This window comes from Sardina pilchardus, chromosome 21, assembly GCF_963854185.1.
Source record: "Sardina pilchardus chromosome 21, fSarPil1.1, whole genome shotgun sequence".
NCBI classification, from domain to species: Eukaryota; Metazoa; Chordata; class Actinopteri; order Clupeiformes; family Clupeidae; genus Sardina; species Sardina pilchardus.
This window is the reverse complement of record NC_085014.1, coordinates 27925042-27940397: the sequence shown is the minus strand read 5'-3', so window position 1 is coordinate 27940397 and position 15356 is coordinate 27925042. Positions and strand designations below refer to the sequence as shown.

Genomic DNA, 15356 nt, shown 5'->3' with positions numbered 1-15356 from the left:
ATCACACAACTGTTATTATGTCATAGCTAAGAAAGACTTTAAAATGGGTTGCAAATGTCTAATTATCTATACTGTATATATACATATCTAAATATCTAAACAGTGAAATCTTTCCCACACAATCAGTGAATGACTAAATGAAAAGAAAAAGAGTAACAATTATAACTGAAAACTGAAATATTTATTACCAGCTGACCACCAGCTGGTCATCCAAGCGCTCCAAGTACTGTTTCAGCAAGCGACTACTCCAAGTCAGTCTGGTTTCATATAGCCAGCCTTGCATGTCACTTATTAACTACATTCTTAGAAACAATGCCATCTCAGTGTTTTATTTAAGACACCATAAACTATTTCATTAACATTTCCGAGATGTACTACTTGCTGGCACAATTAAGGTGGCCTCTGAACTTAAAAGGTTTAGGCAAGGAGTTTAAAATGATCCATCAAAACATTGTGCAAAGTTAATTTCAGTGTTGAGTTGCAGTGTCCTTCAACTAAAGGCAGACCCAAGGTTGTAGACGAGGCATTTTTCCCATGGGTGCAACTAACAACAAATGACATTAACAAGTATAATGCATGCCGTGTGCTAATGAGAAAACTCCTGTCACGCCTGCATTCCTCCAAGAAATATGGGAGAACCCTGGAGTGTGCGACGGAACGTCCAAAGGCGTCCTATTACCCCCTAAATATAGCAGGTTTATAGATCCAGAAACTGACGGTGTTTTTTTCCCCACCACCAAGGGGCTCAGACCTGCAGTTTCAGGTGATGAGAGCTGAACACTGAGTTGGTTGCTCTCTGTAGTACGCCATCAGCGTTTAATCAGAAACTTCTAAGTGAGAGGAGGAAGAAAAACGGAGCACTTGTGCAAAAGCAAGGGAAAGAATCGTCCCTAACCGCGCGGACTATGTCATGTCGATGAGGACCCTGGGGCTGTATGACGTCTGAGATTGGATATACTAGGTTACGCGTCGATTTTCACCCAAATACCTCTGCATTACTACATAAATAACCCATATATTCATCATCATAGGTAAGCAAAGAGATACCTGTTTATGTGAAATGCAAAAAACAACAAAGAGTGACTTTTAAAAATAGTTGCATGACAAAATCTGAATGCAATTAAACTTCTGAAGTATTTATCCACAGGAGATTTAATAAGCTGTTTTCACCTTTCGGGGAATGTTAGGGTATTAGTGTATACTTCCATGCTCTGCACCTACATTAATGTCGTGGGACGATTTATCCTACTATGAAACTTTTACTGATTATTTTACTTCTCTTTTAAAATAAATCGTATAACATTTTTGTGAAGACTTGTGAAATGTTCAGAAACACAAATAGCAACATCGTCAGCAGTATTGAGTTTGCTGCTGTATTAATCATTCTGACATTGAATTGGTTGATAATTCGTTCATTAATAGTTAGGCTAGCCTACCTTGTGTGGTGCCCATTCCACTTGTCTTTATGAATCACGTATTTGAGTATTGCACAGTGAAAGGATCACCAGAACTTTCGGCGTCTCGCTCCGTATGCATCCGGAATCCTTTGGACAATTCTGTTGTCTCTCTTCTATTGCATTTGGGCCATCGCTGAAAGAACAATAGGAAAACATATATCATAATGAAACTCATGAGAGTCATGCCTCTCTACAGTGCTTAAGGTGCGCTCTTTTCCTGAATTCTTTGTTGGTTATAAAGAAAGTCTTATCATTTCCCTCTTAAACAGGTGATTCTTAAGTCTTAAAAAGCTTTCACCGGATATCTCCACCCTCTCTTTGCAAACTCCAGTTCGTTCCGTGCATGATCCTATGACAACAATATAATTCCATGTTCTTCTATTTGGCACTGGATGTACGATGCACTTTGCCGGAACTAATACAGGTTGTTTTGCATTCACAGCGTGCATCGCGGTGAATTGTTACATGCAGCATGCAGAATATCGTATCGTGTATAATGCAAAATTAACACTGCACACGAATTGGGTTATATTATAGTAAGTAATTCAAACTGGCCAATTGCAGTCGCCTACTACACAAGGAACGTGCCCCATCACTACTGAAACATGTTAGTTGTAACATAACCTATAGGCTACTAGAATTATGCGTAGCCTACCCTAGGCATAGTTTTCAAGTGGTGTATGAAGCTCTCTGGTAAAGGCGCTTCAGTAAATGGATTGTTGCATTGCTTAACAGCGTGTTCGAAGTCGCGCCCGCACGAATGGCTCCTTGGCTGCGGAGATCCTGTTGATCTGTCATTTTCCAGACCGGGGGGATTTTGTTAACGTTTGACGTAGCCTAGTGCTGAAAGATTTTTCAAACCTAGTCGTGGTGCGAAAATTCGTTGAAGAAACAATTGCGACCTTCCAATGTAGGCTAGTTTTGTAGACGGTGGCCCCGCGGGTCATTTTTTAATAACCAAAATAATAATCTACTGTCGTGTGTCACATCTGACGTCGACTGACACTCGGTGGAACCCCCCTCTCTCCTCGCCTTCGCTTTTTGTTCACTACCACCTCTGAGAGGGTTGTGATTTCGTATGGACCATAGCGGGATTTATGGTGGATGCATGCTTCTGTATCAATGTGCATTGATGTAGCAGAAAACGTGGCAGAGATAAGGTAAGAAAATTTCAGACATCCGATTTTTAGACAAAGCATGGTAGGCTATCGTAGTATGATCATCAGTTCTGTCCGTCGTTTTAGTGACATTTCCAACATTTGGACACTTGAAACCACAACGCCTTTGTAAACAGTAATGCTTATTAACTCGCACGCGCCTTTACTACGCTTGGACGTGCGAATATAAGACAACATTCACAATATCGCAGCGCGTTGCATTGTTTCCCACAAAGAAACGTTGTTTTTAATGTGTGGCTGATTTCCTTGTTCTCTTTACTATGTTCCACAGAGCCCTTATCTCATCACCTGGTACCTTTGATTGGGATTCGGCAAAGATTTCATAGAAGAGACAGAGGGTAAACAATCAAGGGAATTTGATCATTGTCTTAATCGGGAATTATACATCCAAACTGGGATCTATGAGCGGAAAAGTGGCGAAGCCTAAAGAAGAAAAGGATGCTTCCAAGGGTAAGAGGCTAGTCTTGCAACGCCTTGATTGCTACCCCTAAATCACTCACTTAAAGCGACCGCACGCTCATTCATCTCTCTCCCTATAACATCACATTGTGTAAACATGGGAAGAACAGCATAGAGGTACGTTGTCACAGTTCTTGGGGAAACAGTTGTCAAAAGGGCTTGTTTATGGACTGCCTTCTTGAATTCATGTCATATATTGTAGCCAAACAAGGCGACAACTGTGGTACATCAGTAGTGTTTCCTGGAGAAAATTGACAATGTAGTCACTCTTTTGTCCATGACATTTGTCCATCCTTTTGTCACATTGGGATGAAACGGTAGTGCTGTCGCTTTAACGTAATGGCAGTGAAACACCAATGTTATTGGTCCCTTGTTCAAATCCTCCCGATCTTGTTCTAGCTTTCCCCCCAAGGTAGGTCTGGGTAATCCTCTCTTATCAATATATATTCAGGTCACGCCGTTTAGTGATGACGCGGGGAACACTGTTTGGGTACCTACTGCGCAAATGTCCTGTTGCGTAAAATGAGTTCCCGACTATTTCTGGTACAACTGCGCCCGAACTTGCGATGTAAACTGGTGAATCATTGTCATGGAGACAAAGGGGACTCAAGGTTGCCAAAGAAACATGAAGGAGATTGAATTGTGTTCATGTGCATGTTGTTTGCTACAATGTTGGCTACTCTATGCACGGCACTTTGGATGGCCACGTTATCAATTCACTCCAGTCGCATAGGTCTATGTTTATTTTCAGGTAAGATACCTAAGCGACATGGAAACGGACAAGGATGGGTTTTGTTCAGCAGAAGTGCTTTAGAAGAAGCTGTTGCATAAATGAAAAAAAAAAAAGTTTCCACAAAGTATCCCTCTAATTTCTCTAGAAACCATTGCTTATTAGCTAATCTTTTCCTCTCCATAAAGTATTGTAACATTAGATCATTTCAGCTGATTTCATGCCAATGGTTTTTGCTATATACATTCTAGCTTGTACAACCACAACCCTCTTTGTCCCGTTTCTGCAGCTGAATGAATAAATGGAATGTGTGCATGCTTTATACCCAATTGATCTCCAAGATCTTGAGAAAGAAAAAGCTAAGAAAGGCCTGTACTCTATGTGTCCAGTTTCAATCCATACTAGTCTATTTACTTTGTTGGAAAAAAAAAAAAAAAAAAAAACAAAGATTGTTAAACAATGAAGCAGTATACAGCCCAAAGTCATAAACAGAGTACAGCCCTTTCTTGATGTTCTTTGCTAGCGCCATTGTTTTGGATCTTGTGTGCTGCTGCTCGTGCTGCTGACCTATGTTCATGACGCACGTCTCTACTCCGGCTCAACTGTGAATGAGCTTCATTCCCCCTCAAGACACTGTAGTAGTAGTTCAGCCATGGATTCCGTTGTACTGTTCAATCACTCTAGGGCTGAATGTGAAACACGCATTAGCATTATCTAGCATTATCTACAGTACGTTCTAAAGCGTGGGGTGAGCTCGTCATGTGTGATCACATCAGACCTCCCTACTCGTGCATCGGGCTACCCTAAGGTGTGCTACACATTGAGATTTCACTGATGTATGCAACAAAAGAACACATCTGTAACCTGTAGGGGGTGCAAACGGAGGTCCATTGTAATTAGAGCATTGGTCATGTTCAGAGGGAAGTAGTTGGTTATCTAAATAAACATGTTAGTCATGCCAAGATTTAAATGCTCAAGTGGTGGTGAATGGGTTCACAAGTCCCATCTATAGACTAGTAGATCATGGAAGGACACTAGCATGTCCTCGTGATTAGCCTCCATGTGCCATCCCCTAGCCATTCCATTAGTATTATATCAGGACACTCACAAGGGCATCTCATTTAGGCACCCAGTTACCGAAATGTAGGGCTATGTACAGTTCATTGTTATTAGAATGATTTGTCAATATTCAGCAAAATCTGAAGTGTGAATTTTGTTCCTCAACTGAGCTAATTAAAGTGTTTTGAGAAATTGTCCTGTGCCAACAAATCTACAAAGCACCTTTCCCTGTGTGACAAGCACTCTTCTTGATAACGAGGCTGGAGCAGCATCTCAGGCTGGGCTCGCAGAGCGGAACACGCTAGTAGAAGTGGCACTACCTGTTCCAGGCTCTTGGCCACAGTGTGAGCTCATGCTTGGCTGCCCCACATGATGAGTTCATGTTCCCAGAGCACGAGCACAAGGGTATGGACAGTGTGTGTGTGTGTGTGTGTGTGTGTGTGTGTGTGTGTGTGTGTGTGTGTTTGTGTGTGTGTGCGTGCGTGCGTGTGTACAGTATGTGTGTGTGTGTCTGTGTGTGTGAGAGAGAGAGCGAGAGACAAGAGTTAGTGTGTGTGTGTGTGTGTGTGTGTGTACATGGGGTGGAGGGGCATGCAATGCTGCCCCAACATCACTGCCTGAAAATCAGATTTGTCTGCTCCCCTGCCTCGTGCTGATACTGAATTACTCAGACAGAGTCGTGAGCCATGTTATCCTGGTTGGCTTTTTTCTCAAAGCTGGTTCTGAAAATAATTCCTTGTTGTAGCTGGTTGTTTTCGAGGACAGACAGTGACCTCTCTGTACTTTCCTTTAGTGTTTTTCCATGTGTCTCTAATGAAACATATACTGTACAACTTATGTAGTAAGCGTAAGTCCTGCCGTGTTGTTTGACATCTTTTCAGTAGTAGTATACGCTTGAACAGTTGTCCGTATTTTAAGTCATCTTTTCAAGGTCGAGGATGGACCCAGTGTTTGCACAAAGCTGTGTTTGCACCATGAGTCTGGACAGCCACTGGGTGAGCCCTAGCGCTTAAACCCAGACAAGGGGAACATTCTCTTAGACCGGCCTCCTTGTGCCAGTTTAGTTCACAGCCACTCTGCATACATATATAGTACTTCCTGTTTTTTCTTTTACTGAGAATGGGCCACACACCGTAGTTGGGGTGGTTGTGGAATGGAAGGGTGGGATGGTTTGTATCAGATCAGGCTGTGGTTTCAGATGAAGTGAGAGCAATAGTTGCATGTGTTTGCTTGCAGATTCATTCAGGCCAGGGCCAGGCTCGGCACACAATCGATAAATATCCAGAGCGTAGTTTGGAGAGGCCTCATTAATCACCAGGAAGCCAGGCTCCTTTTTTTGCGGCCGCCCTGACACCTGGCCTAATCTCTCCAGCAGAAGAGCTCGTAGCCCACTGTAGCATTAGAAATCATTTTATATAGTGTCAGCTTCTCTGTCTGCTCTCCCCTCAATAGATTTGTGTTGCTCTCAGCTGCTTCAATGGGGGAGATTATAATGCTGTTAAAATGCTTTACAGTGTAATGGAATTGCACAGTATCTGCCTGCCTGCACGGCATACCCTTGCCATTTGATACTGTTACAAGGAGAACGGGGGTAAATTGACAGGTACACACCGCTGTGTAAAATCCTGTTTGTTGGCTTTATCATTTTGATAGAATTACATTTGCTATTACAATGTTGTAACTAGATATGGAGAAAGACAATGCTATTCTCAGTTTAAAGGCAATTTTCTTGGTAGAAAATAGAAAAATGGGAGTTGCTCATACATCATCGGTCTGTCCCGATGTTAAATCTTAATCTTGCTGCCTGCCACAAGTCTATAATCCTGCCTTACATTTCCAGTGTCCAGGGGATGACTTTCCATGTTTGTGTCTAGTGGCTGTTCTCAGCGTAAATGTTAGTGTTTGTTTTGGGCTGGAGGGAGGAGCTGCTGCCACTCTGCCCGCACTCCCGCCCGCCGCTCGCGGCAAACTCGCCCGCTGACGCAGATCGTCTCGTGCAGCCGCCGAGCGAGAGCGCCAGCCGCCCTCGGAGAGAGACCTGCCACTCCGCATCGCCGGGCGCCCGGCTGACACGTCGGAGGAATGTTCCGGGCCTGTCTCTCCGCGTGTGTGTGACGGCCGGCTCTGCGGCAGCTGCGTGCGTGTGTGGCGGCGTGCCATTGGGCCGCGCGTGTCCCGGTCTGTCCTCCGCCTCCTGCGAGGAGCCCGGCAGCGCTCCACCGAGCCGCCGCCCTGTCCGCCCGTTTAGACCGAACGCGCCGCCCCGCCAAGCAGCCTGTGCGGCCAAGCGTGACTCGGCAGGTCCGTCCCTCGTTAACGCTCCGCCACAGCCACAGGTCCTGGCCATGTACTGGCCCGAGCTGACCGCGGCTGAGGCTAGCTGTTTAATCAAGGCAGCACTAGTTTTATTTATGCCAGAGAGCCAGCCGCACACGCTTAAATGGCTTTTTTTTTTTATTATCATGGGCCCCTGGCAGTGCTCCTAAATGAGGAGAAGTGGACGCGGTGTTTGTGTGTGTGTGTTTGTTTGTTTGTCTGTTTGTTTGTGCCCAGTGCGCAGCTTAAGCGGCGCAAATAGCCCGCGCTTAGGTCCTCACCCGGGAAGATTAGCACTGAACGGGCGCCAGGTGCCGGGCCGCGGCCCATGTCATTTGGAGGAGGAGCACGCCGGCGGCCGCGCTGGCTATCCGGGGGGGGGGGGGACCGTGGTGAGAGTGGGCTGTGGGCTGTGGGCTGCAGTAATCCTGCCGGCTCCGCGGGCCTGGTGAGGTGAGTGCGCTGGTAAGCTGGCCCCTCGGGCCCCTGGGGGTCGCAGGCAGGGCCCTCATGCTAATAGGGCTGGTAGTAGAGCTGCACACACACACACACATATTCCCACACCACCACTGCTATTCTCCTCATACATTCTCCTTTTCCATCTCTTTTAGTCTGGCACTCCCTGTGTGCTGTTGTTTGCCAATGCGTTCAGTATGCCAGCATCCAATTGCTGAGCCCTCTATTTTCCCCCGTCCCTGCCTTTATATCTCTGTCACTTGACTACATCTATCAGCTGCGTTTGTCTCGTCCGTTCCCTTCAACCCCATCCCCATCTCTCTTCATCTCACATCTCCTGTTTGTCCATCTGTCTCCCGCTGCCCTCGAACCCTCTTCCATTCAATAAGTGCTCTCTGACCTCGGCATCTGACATCTTCCCAGGGTGCCCATAAAACAGAGGTTAGCTGCTCCTGCTTGCCACGCCAGCAGAATGATGTGCCTTAAGTCATGTGTTCTCTCCGTCCACCAGTGACAGTATGTTGGTATAATCATCATCAGCGCAGCACAGAGGGGCAGATTTGGCCGTCAGGCAGCCCTTCCTCTGGGGGGAATAGACTGTATCCCCGGACGGTCCTGTCGAGCTAAGCCCGTGGCGTCCATTTTGACGGATGACCCAGCAGCGGGAGGCTGCCTGGTAATGGTCCTAATGGGATTTTTTCAGCACAGCATCATGAGGATTAAGGCAAAACAGCCACTACTTACTTACACCGCATGACTGTACACAAAAAAAAAAAAAGCTCCGCTTTCTGTCCGCCCGCTTCTGCTCGCGTTCATCCCAGGGAGGGCGCGATGGGAAGGTGTTCTAGGAAATAATGATGGCTCAACAAGGAGGAGGTTTATTATCTTAGAAAGGAGGCCACTCCCTAAGCTACCCGTGCTTTTAATCATAAAACTCTTTAAGGACATCTAAAAACGTAATACTGAGTGGAGAGGCTTTTTTTTTTTTTATGATGATGGGCTGAGTCATAAATTCATGTCCCTGTTCTGCGAGCATATTTACACTCGCTGATGAATCCGTTTGTATTTGCTGGGAACTTTCATTAAACTAATGGTGGAGCTCAGAGCATCTCTTGTGTAGGTGTGGGATTATGTGTCGATTGAGGATTTTGGATTACAGTTGGGAATGGAATTGTTTTAGTTTTCAAAATGCATCCCGATGTTATTTGTTCATTTGGAGATAAGCTGCTCTAGTTTGTGCGTTCGGTTGCCAGCGAGCGGGGCCCGGCGACGCGGTTGCACTGTGGGCATGTGATGTCAGAGCAGCGCACAGGAAACACAAATATGTGCAGTGCTTTGGCACGGAGGTGGAGTCATTGATGCTAAACAGTAATTGGAGCTACTCGCTACAAAGCTGCCAGTTCAGCGAAACTCAGTTGAGCCTGTTGTGTCCTTACAGGAAATGATGTTTGTAAACATACTTGGAACACCAACTACGAGTCTGTGGCGGACTTGTAAACGTATTGCATAATTTGATTATGGCCCGTGTCTCTCGCATCTGAGCTCATCTTGTTGGCCTGGTGAAGTCACATGATAGTCCGTTCTCATTACACATGTGCAGGGCTGTTTCCAGTCAAACAGATTTGCATAGACAATGTTCTCATGAATACATAAATACATAAATACACACTCTGTTTGTGCTTGAAGCAGTCCCATTTGAATGAGAACAATTTGATATGCTTATGCATAAGGGCGATAATCAGCAGCACAATGTTTTGTGTGTTTTACAACGATGACTAGCTTAGCTCCAGAGTGCTGTGCTGGCCATCAATCGGATGCCGAAGGAGAAGTTGCTCTTTTCACTGTCTATTGGTCAACGCTTAACTGGACAGTAATTAAACTGACCACATTGGCATCCCATGCCACGGCGCTGTCTATCCTCTCTGCACTACACAGTGTGCCCACACAGAGCATGCCCACAGAACAAACCCTCCTGCAGGCTGCTGTGGAGAATCTGCTTTGTCTAATTCCTCCTCAGGACCAAACATTGCACTGCATAGTGGGATTTCATCTTGGGGAGCCGAGCCAACCAAAGGGGCACGATGTTTGGAGATGATGGTGTTCCAGTGGCTCCCCCGTCCGTCTCCCGCTCATGCCAGCTTGTCTGTGGCCTCCATGCGTGGCCCGCTTCACCGGCCCAACCCCACCAGGGAGCGGAGCGGAGGCTTCCCCACTTCATCAGGGAGATGGAGTATTGGGCCAGCGCCCAAGGGAGCGCCACAGGGCCAGCGGCCGGCCGAGAAGTGGCTCAAGGACGAGGAGACACTCTCAGGGCCGCACTGCTCTGCCGTGCCCCGGGGCACTGTGCTGAGTTGCTCATCTTCTAGATGCCCTTATTTGGGTCACGGGGAAATGGCCTCCGCCAATATTTGTGCAAGTTTATATCATGACCAGCGGAGGTCATGTGCCTTATTCATAGTGTTGTAGTGAAGTTAAACATTACTCACCTTCACTTTTTAATTCATTCAGTCATTCAGACACAAATGTTTTGGTTAGAATTTGTCAAAACCACAGTATACGTTTTCAAATGGCAGGACATGCTTATAAATGCTGCCCTGGTTTAGGTCATAGTCCCAGTAAAAAGTGACACGCTTGTCACATGATACCCAGAGTTTAGTGTGGAGGTTTCCAATTCTATCCCCTGGAATACTTTTAGATTTTGTTGCATGACCAGGCTGATGAGGCTGTTGTGAAAAGTGTTCAGTTATACTGTATAGACAGATGTGTTGGTGTGTGTAAATGTAGAGATGTAGAGGGATGTATTGGTGTGTGTAAATGTGTTGAAGGCACACGGCAAACCTGATCTTCCCCTTTAAACAGCAGCACGGAGGATTAAACACCACTGTGGACGCAAACTAATTAAAGCGAGCACGATTAGCCCACCACTGGGATTAAGAGCACAATGAGGGGAGGCGGCGTCCATTCTCATAGACTAGGTCACGGCATGATGGAATTGTGGAGGGCCATCCGAGCTGGCCTGGACGGTGAGAGTGAGGGACGGAGGGGCCAGTTGGGGCGGCTCCTCGGCCCTGCCGTCTCCGCGCGGTCAGCAGCACTACCCCGGGCGGGGCTGCGGCGCCGGACCGGAGTCATCCCAGGGCTCGGAGGCGTCTTGACAAACGCGGTGGGCATCGGCGTGACAGACGGCCATCTTCTCGCCGCACACAGAGGCGGGTGACGGCGTAACGGGATTAGCGGCGTGGCCGCTCTGCTCGCTCCCCACAGCGTCTCTCCGCTCGACGGAGCGAGGGGCCCAGACACCACTCTGGCCTGTCAGCACTCTCCGCCTGACACTTGTTCCGGATCAGGGAGACGCAGGCTCTGCTTAAACCACTAGCTCTTGGCGGGCCCTCAGACAGTCTCCCTGAGCAAGGCTAATTAAGCACCTTCACAGAACTCCCCAATCCATGTCTGCCAGTTTAAATGTTTGTGTCAGTATTAATACAGTAAATAACCTGGCAGCCAGCAGCGTCCGGCCGGAGAGCGTGAGCGGCCGCTGGTATTTGTGATGTCCGTGCATTAACTAAAGACCCTGCCGCGCGCGCTGCTCTGAGGTTAATGCTATTGACCGCATTGATCTGTGAGTCACGCACTGAAAGTGGCGCTTTCATTAGAATTCAGTTATGCATATCCGCTAACTGTTGCCCTCCCAGAGGACCCCAGGCCATGGATGCAGAGATCAGTCAGATGCAGCCCCGCGTCCTGGATCACGTACATATATACGTACACCATACATATACATATACATATATGGATGCAGGCTCGCAACTGCACACGCATAAACTCAGAGACAGGACAGAGGGCTGGGAGCTGTGGTGGCAGCTGCAGCTCTTTGTTTTTGTTTTGGACAATACCATTGTGTAACGGCTGACTGGAGAAGCGCCAGTGGCTCCTGTTAGACCAAGAGGCCTTCCAGAGGATAATCTGGCCCGTCCAAAAAAAAGCCAAAGTAATGTGATGGCCGCTCAGATGTGACAGTTGTGCTGGCAGGGCAGCCTCACAGTGGCTATTGTGCTAATGCGCTGTTGAAGAGCTCGGAATCCCATTCTAAGTGCCTCCTCACGGCTTCTTATAGGAGACACGCACATGAAATAGTTTAGGTGTTAGAGGAAAAAGGATACACAGCGTACCATTGCTGTAATGCTGCACCATCTCTCTCTCTCTCTCTCTCTGTCCTTCACAAACACACACACACACACACACACATGTACAGATACACACATATACAAACAACACACACACACACACACACACACACACACGCATTTATGTACATGTTCTGGTTTAGCCACTTGAATACTGTTTGTGGACCACATATGCATTTCAGGTGGTGTTTGGAAGTCTTAATCATTGGAGAGCCTATTTTGGAGAGCAGTTTTAAAAAGGGAAGGCTTTGTGTCTAAAAATAGCCACTCCGTCCCTCCAGTCCCTGGAGCCAATTTCACACAGTCTGGAAAGTGTATGTGCCTGCTTGTGTGTGCCTGCGTGTGTGTGTGTGTGTGTGTGTGTATGTGTGTGTGTGCGCAGAGCGGAGCAGCGTTGCCACTCCACAGAGCAGGTAGCAGCATCCCATAATGAGGTGCAGCCGAGGCAACACACCAGACAGGAGCGCTGAGAGAGAAACAGCCACAAAGCCATGGGACTCTCAACTGCTCGCTTCAGGAGAGCAGAGGGTGTGTGTGTGTAGGTGTGTTTGTGTGTGTGTGTGTGTGTGTGTGTGTGTGTGTGTGTGTGTGTGTGTGTGTGTGTGTGTGTGTGTGTGTGTGTGTGTGTGTGTGTGTGTGTGTGTGTGTGTGTGTGTGTGTGTGTGTGTGTGTGTGTGTGTGTGTGTGTGTGTGTGTGTGTGTGTAGGGGGGGGGGTGTCAAAAGGGAGCTTGGGGTCTAATGGGAGGATAGCAGGAATAGAATTAAAGGAAAAAATGTTTTCTTTCATTCATGTTACTGTGTGTGTGTGTGTGTGTGTGTGTGTGTGTGTGTGTGTGTGTGTGTGTGTGTGTGTGTGTGGTAAAAGAGCCGAAGGACATGGTTTGTCCCCAGGAGTGCGTGCTTCAGGCAGTGTTTTCCAGAGTGAGAGTAGGGCTCCAGGGTCAGGCTGATTCTCTCAGCTGCTGAATACTAACATGGTAACCCTACGAGCAGTGCTGTGCTGTGCTGTCCTGTGTGAGGACACACACTCACTCAGTGCTAGTTCTCCTACTCCACCCAGTCGACTCCTCACTGCTCTCACTCAGCCTGTGTGTGTGTGTGTGTGTGTGTGTGTGTGTGTGTGTGTGTGTGTGTGTGTGTGTGTGTGTGTGTGTTTGAAGCCGTGCACAAGCCCGTTTCCTTCTGATCAAAGCTTATCAAACACGCTGTGTCAGTGCACTAAGCATGACTGTGTGATTTGTCATTAGACAAACACTCTCTCCGTTGTCAGCGCTGCACTAGACAGCCAGTCTGCGCCGCCTCTGTCTTAACTCCCCTCTCATTTAGAGACGAGCTCAAGCGCTGCAGTCAAGCCTAATAGCCCTTTTTGCTGTCGGACATCCTATGATCTTTTAATAGATTTTTATAATTGAATGTCCAAGCAAGGAAGGTAAAGGTCCTTTGCATGACAAAGACAAAAAACGCCCCACAGAGAGAACAGCCCTTATCAGTCCAACAATAACGCACATCGGCATAACTGATGACTCTCCATGAAAAGAGACGTGTAAGAGGGGTAGCTCAGAGGTTACGGTGAGAGGCGTGAGCAGTCTCAAACGTGATGACATGGCAGATCCAGGCCGGCGGAGCCCTCTGTGTTTAGCCCTGGCTCCTCTCCTCTCTTGCGGTCTCTGACGCGGCCGCTCCCCGGGCCCCTGCGTGGCTGCTCAGGGCGCTGCTTCTCCTTGGCTGAGCCCCTCTCTCTGGCCCGGAACAGGGAGCGCTGCTCACGCGCCTCCGCCACAAATGCCCTGTGACAGCGTGAGCGGACGCCTTCATTACGGGGGAGTCCATTTGGCCGCTTAATGAAGTGTTTGCATTACAGGCGCAAGCCTGCCGGCACCAGGGGGCGGGCGGGGGGGAAGTGGACTGTCACTGGCTCTGACCTCCGCAGTGGACAGATGACCCCTGAGGCACTGCCCCCACTGATGCTGCTGAGGTGTGTGTGTGTGTGTGTGTGTGTGTGTGTGTGTGTGTGTGTGTGCACATATCGACTGAGGACTGTGTGTCTGCAGTGCGTCTTGCCCATCATATCTGCTAAAACTACCTTTTGCATGTGAGGAAATAAGCCAGTCTGTTATGCATTCAACTCTAAAGATTAGTTTTATATATTCAATAACTGATGCAATGCAGCCTTCGGAGGCTCCCAGCTTCTCTTCTATGGTATGATTTCCTATGGTAGCAGAGCTTATTTGTGTAGTTCATCAGTGGCTGTTTACTTTGGTGAAGAGCTGCTGTTCACCTCTGCTCATACTCTGGCCTTTCCCTGCAGCCACACACTATTTATTTGACCGGTGAGATTAGGTTGCACTACACAGATAGATTTTATGTGGGCGTGTGTGTGTGTGTGTGTGTGTGTGTGTGTGTGTGTGTGTGTGTGTGTGTGTGTGTGTGTGTGTGTGTGTGTGTGTGTGTGTGTGTGTGTGTGTGTGTGTGTGTGTGTGTGTGTGTGTGTGTGTGTGTGTGTGTGTGTGTGTGTGTGTGTGTGTGTGTGTGTGTGTGTGTGTGTGTGTGTGTGTGTGTGTGATAGAGAGTCTCTAGTCACTTGTGAGACTTTGCAAGGCAGTGTATTAAGCCTGAATGCATTTTCTCTGCTGTTCTCTCTCCCACCAGCAGAAGATTGAAATCAGTCATCAACACCTTAACCTTCACATGCTCAGACAGACACATGGATGCAGTCTCTCTCTCTCCCTCTCTCTCTCTCTCTCTCTCTGACACACACACACACACACACACACACACACACACACACGCATGGCATGTGTCCTCTCCTGCCCTCTTTGACGTTTAAGGAGGTTGACATTTCTCTGTCACGCCTGGTGCAGGCTCATAGGTCACTACACAAATGCCAAGACATATTTCGCCTCCTGAACCCATGATTACTCCTCTGCCTGCCACCTCTGTGATATACGTTCGATTGTTAACGCTGTGCCCTCGTAACATTTAACGCCTCATATAGCGCTTCTGAATAAGCAGCGCATTAAAGAGCGGGACTGAGGCTGCCGCTGAGGTAGCCTGAGTTCATCTGAGACACAGGAGCGCGAGGTGGGCGCCGTGTGGATGCAGAACAACAGGCTGCTCCCTTCTGGCACCTTCCGCAGGCGTGCTCCGGAATAGCTCGTTTCTCACGCCCGCACGCCCGCCATCGCTGTACCTGTGACAGCACACACTCTCTCCGAGGTGGGAAGAGAGTTGGAGGGAGAAGAATGCGAGAAGCAGGAAAAAACGATTTAAAAGTTAGAACATTTGCATTTGACCCAGCTCAGGTCATAGCGGGAATGAAACCGCCATGATTGCACTTTTGTTTGTAGTTACGGCTAAAGGTGGCTGTATGTTGTCCCCTGTTAATGATTATGGTTTTGTGTGTGTGTGTGTGTGTGTGTGTTTGTGTGTGTGTGTGTGTGTGTGTGTGTGTGCAGTGGGGACAGGCCGTGCCCTGTGATGTCCCATGCTAATGGGCTAGCGCTACGCGGCGCTAGC

The 15356-nt window shown here is 47.9% G+C and overlaps 1 protein-coding gene across 3 annotated transcripts in view; it reads left to right on the top strand.

Moving 5' to 3' along the window:
• The first annotated feature begins 810 nt into the window (after positions 1 to 810).
• fgf13a (fibroblast growth factor 13a) overlaps positions 811 to 15356 on the top strand; it is a 99040-nt gene continuing 84494 nt past the window's right edge. For 2 of the 3 annotated variants that reach the window (XM_062525095.1, XM_062525092.1), the window contains exons 1-2: positions 2446 to 2617; positions 2907 to 3085. In XM_062525095.1, the coding sequence (XP_062381079.1) occupies positions 3037 to 3085 (49 nt within the window). In that variant the 5' untranslated portion in view covers positions 2446 to 2617; positions 2907 to 3036. Of the gene's footprint in view, positions 1032 to 2445; positions 2618 to 2906; positions 3086 to 15356 lie in introns of those variants that run through there. The other variant, XM_062525093.1, reaches the window with a different exon arrangement.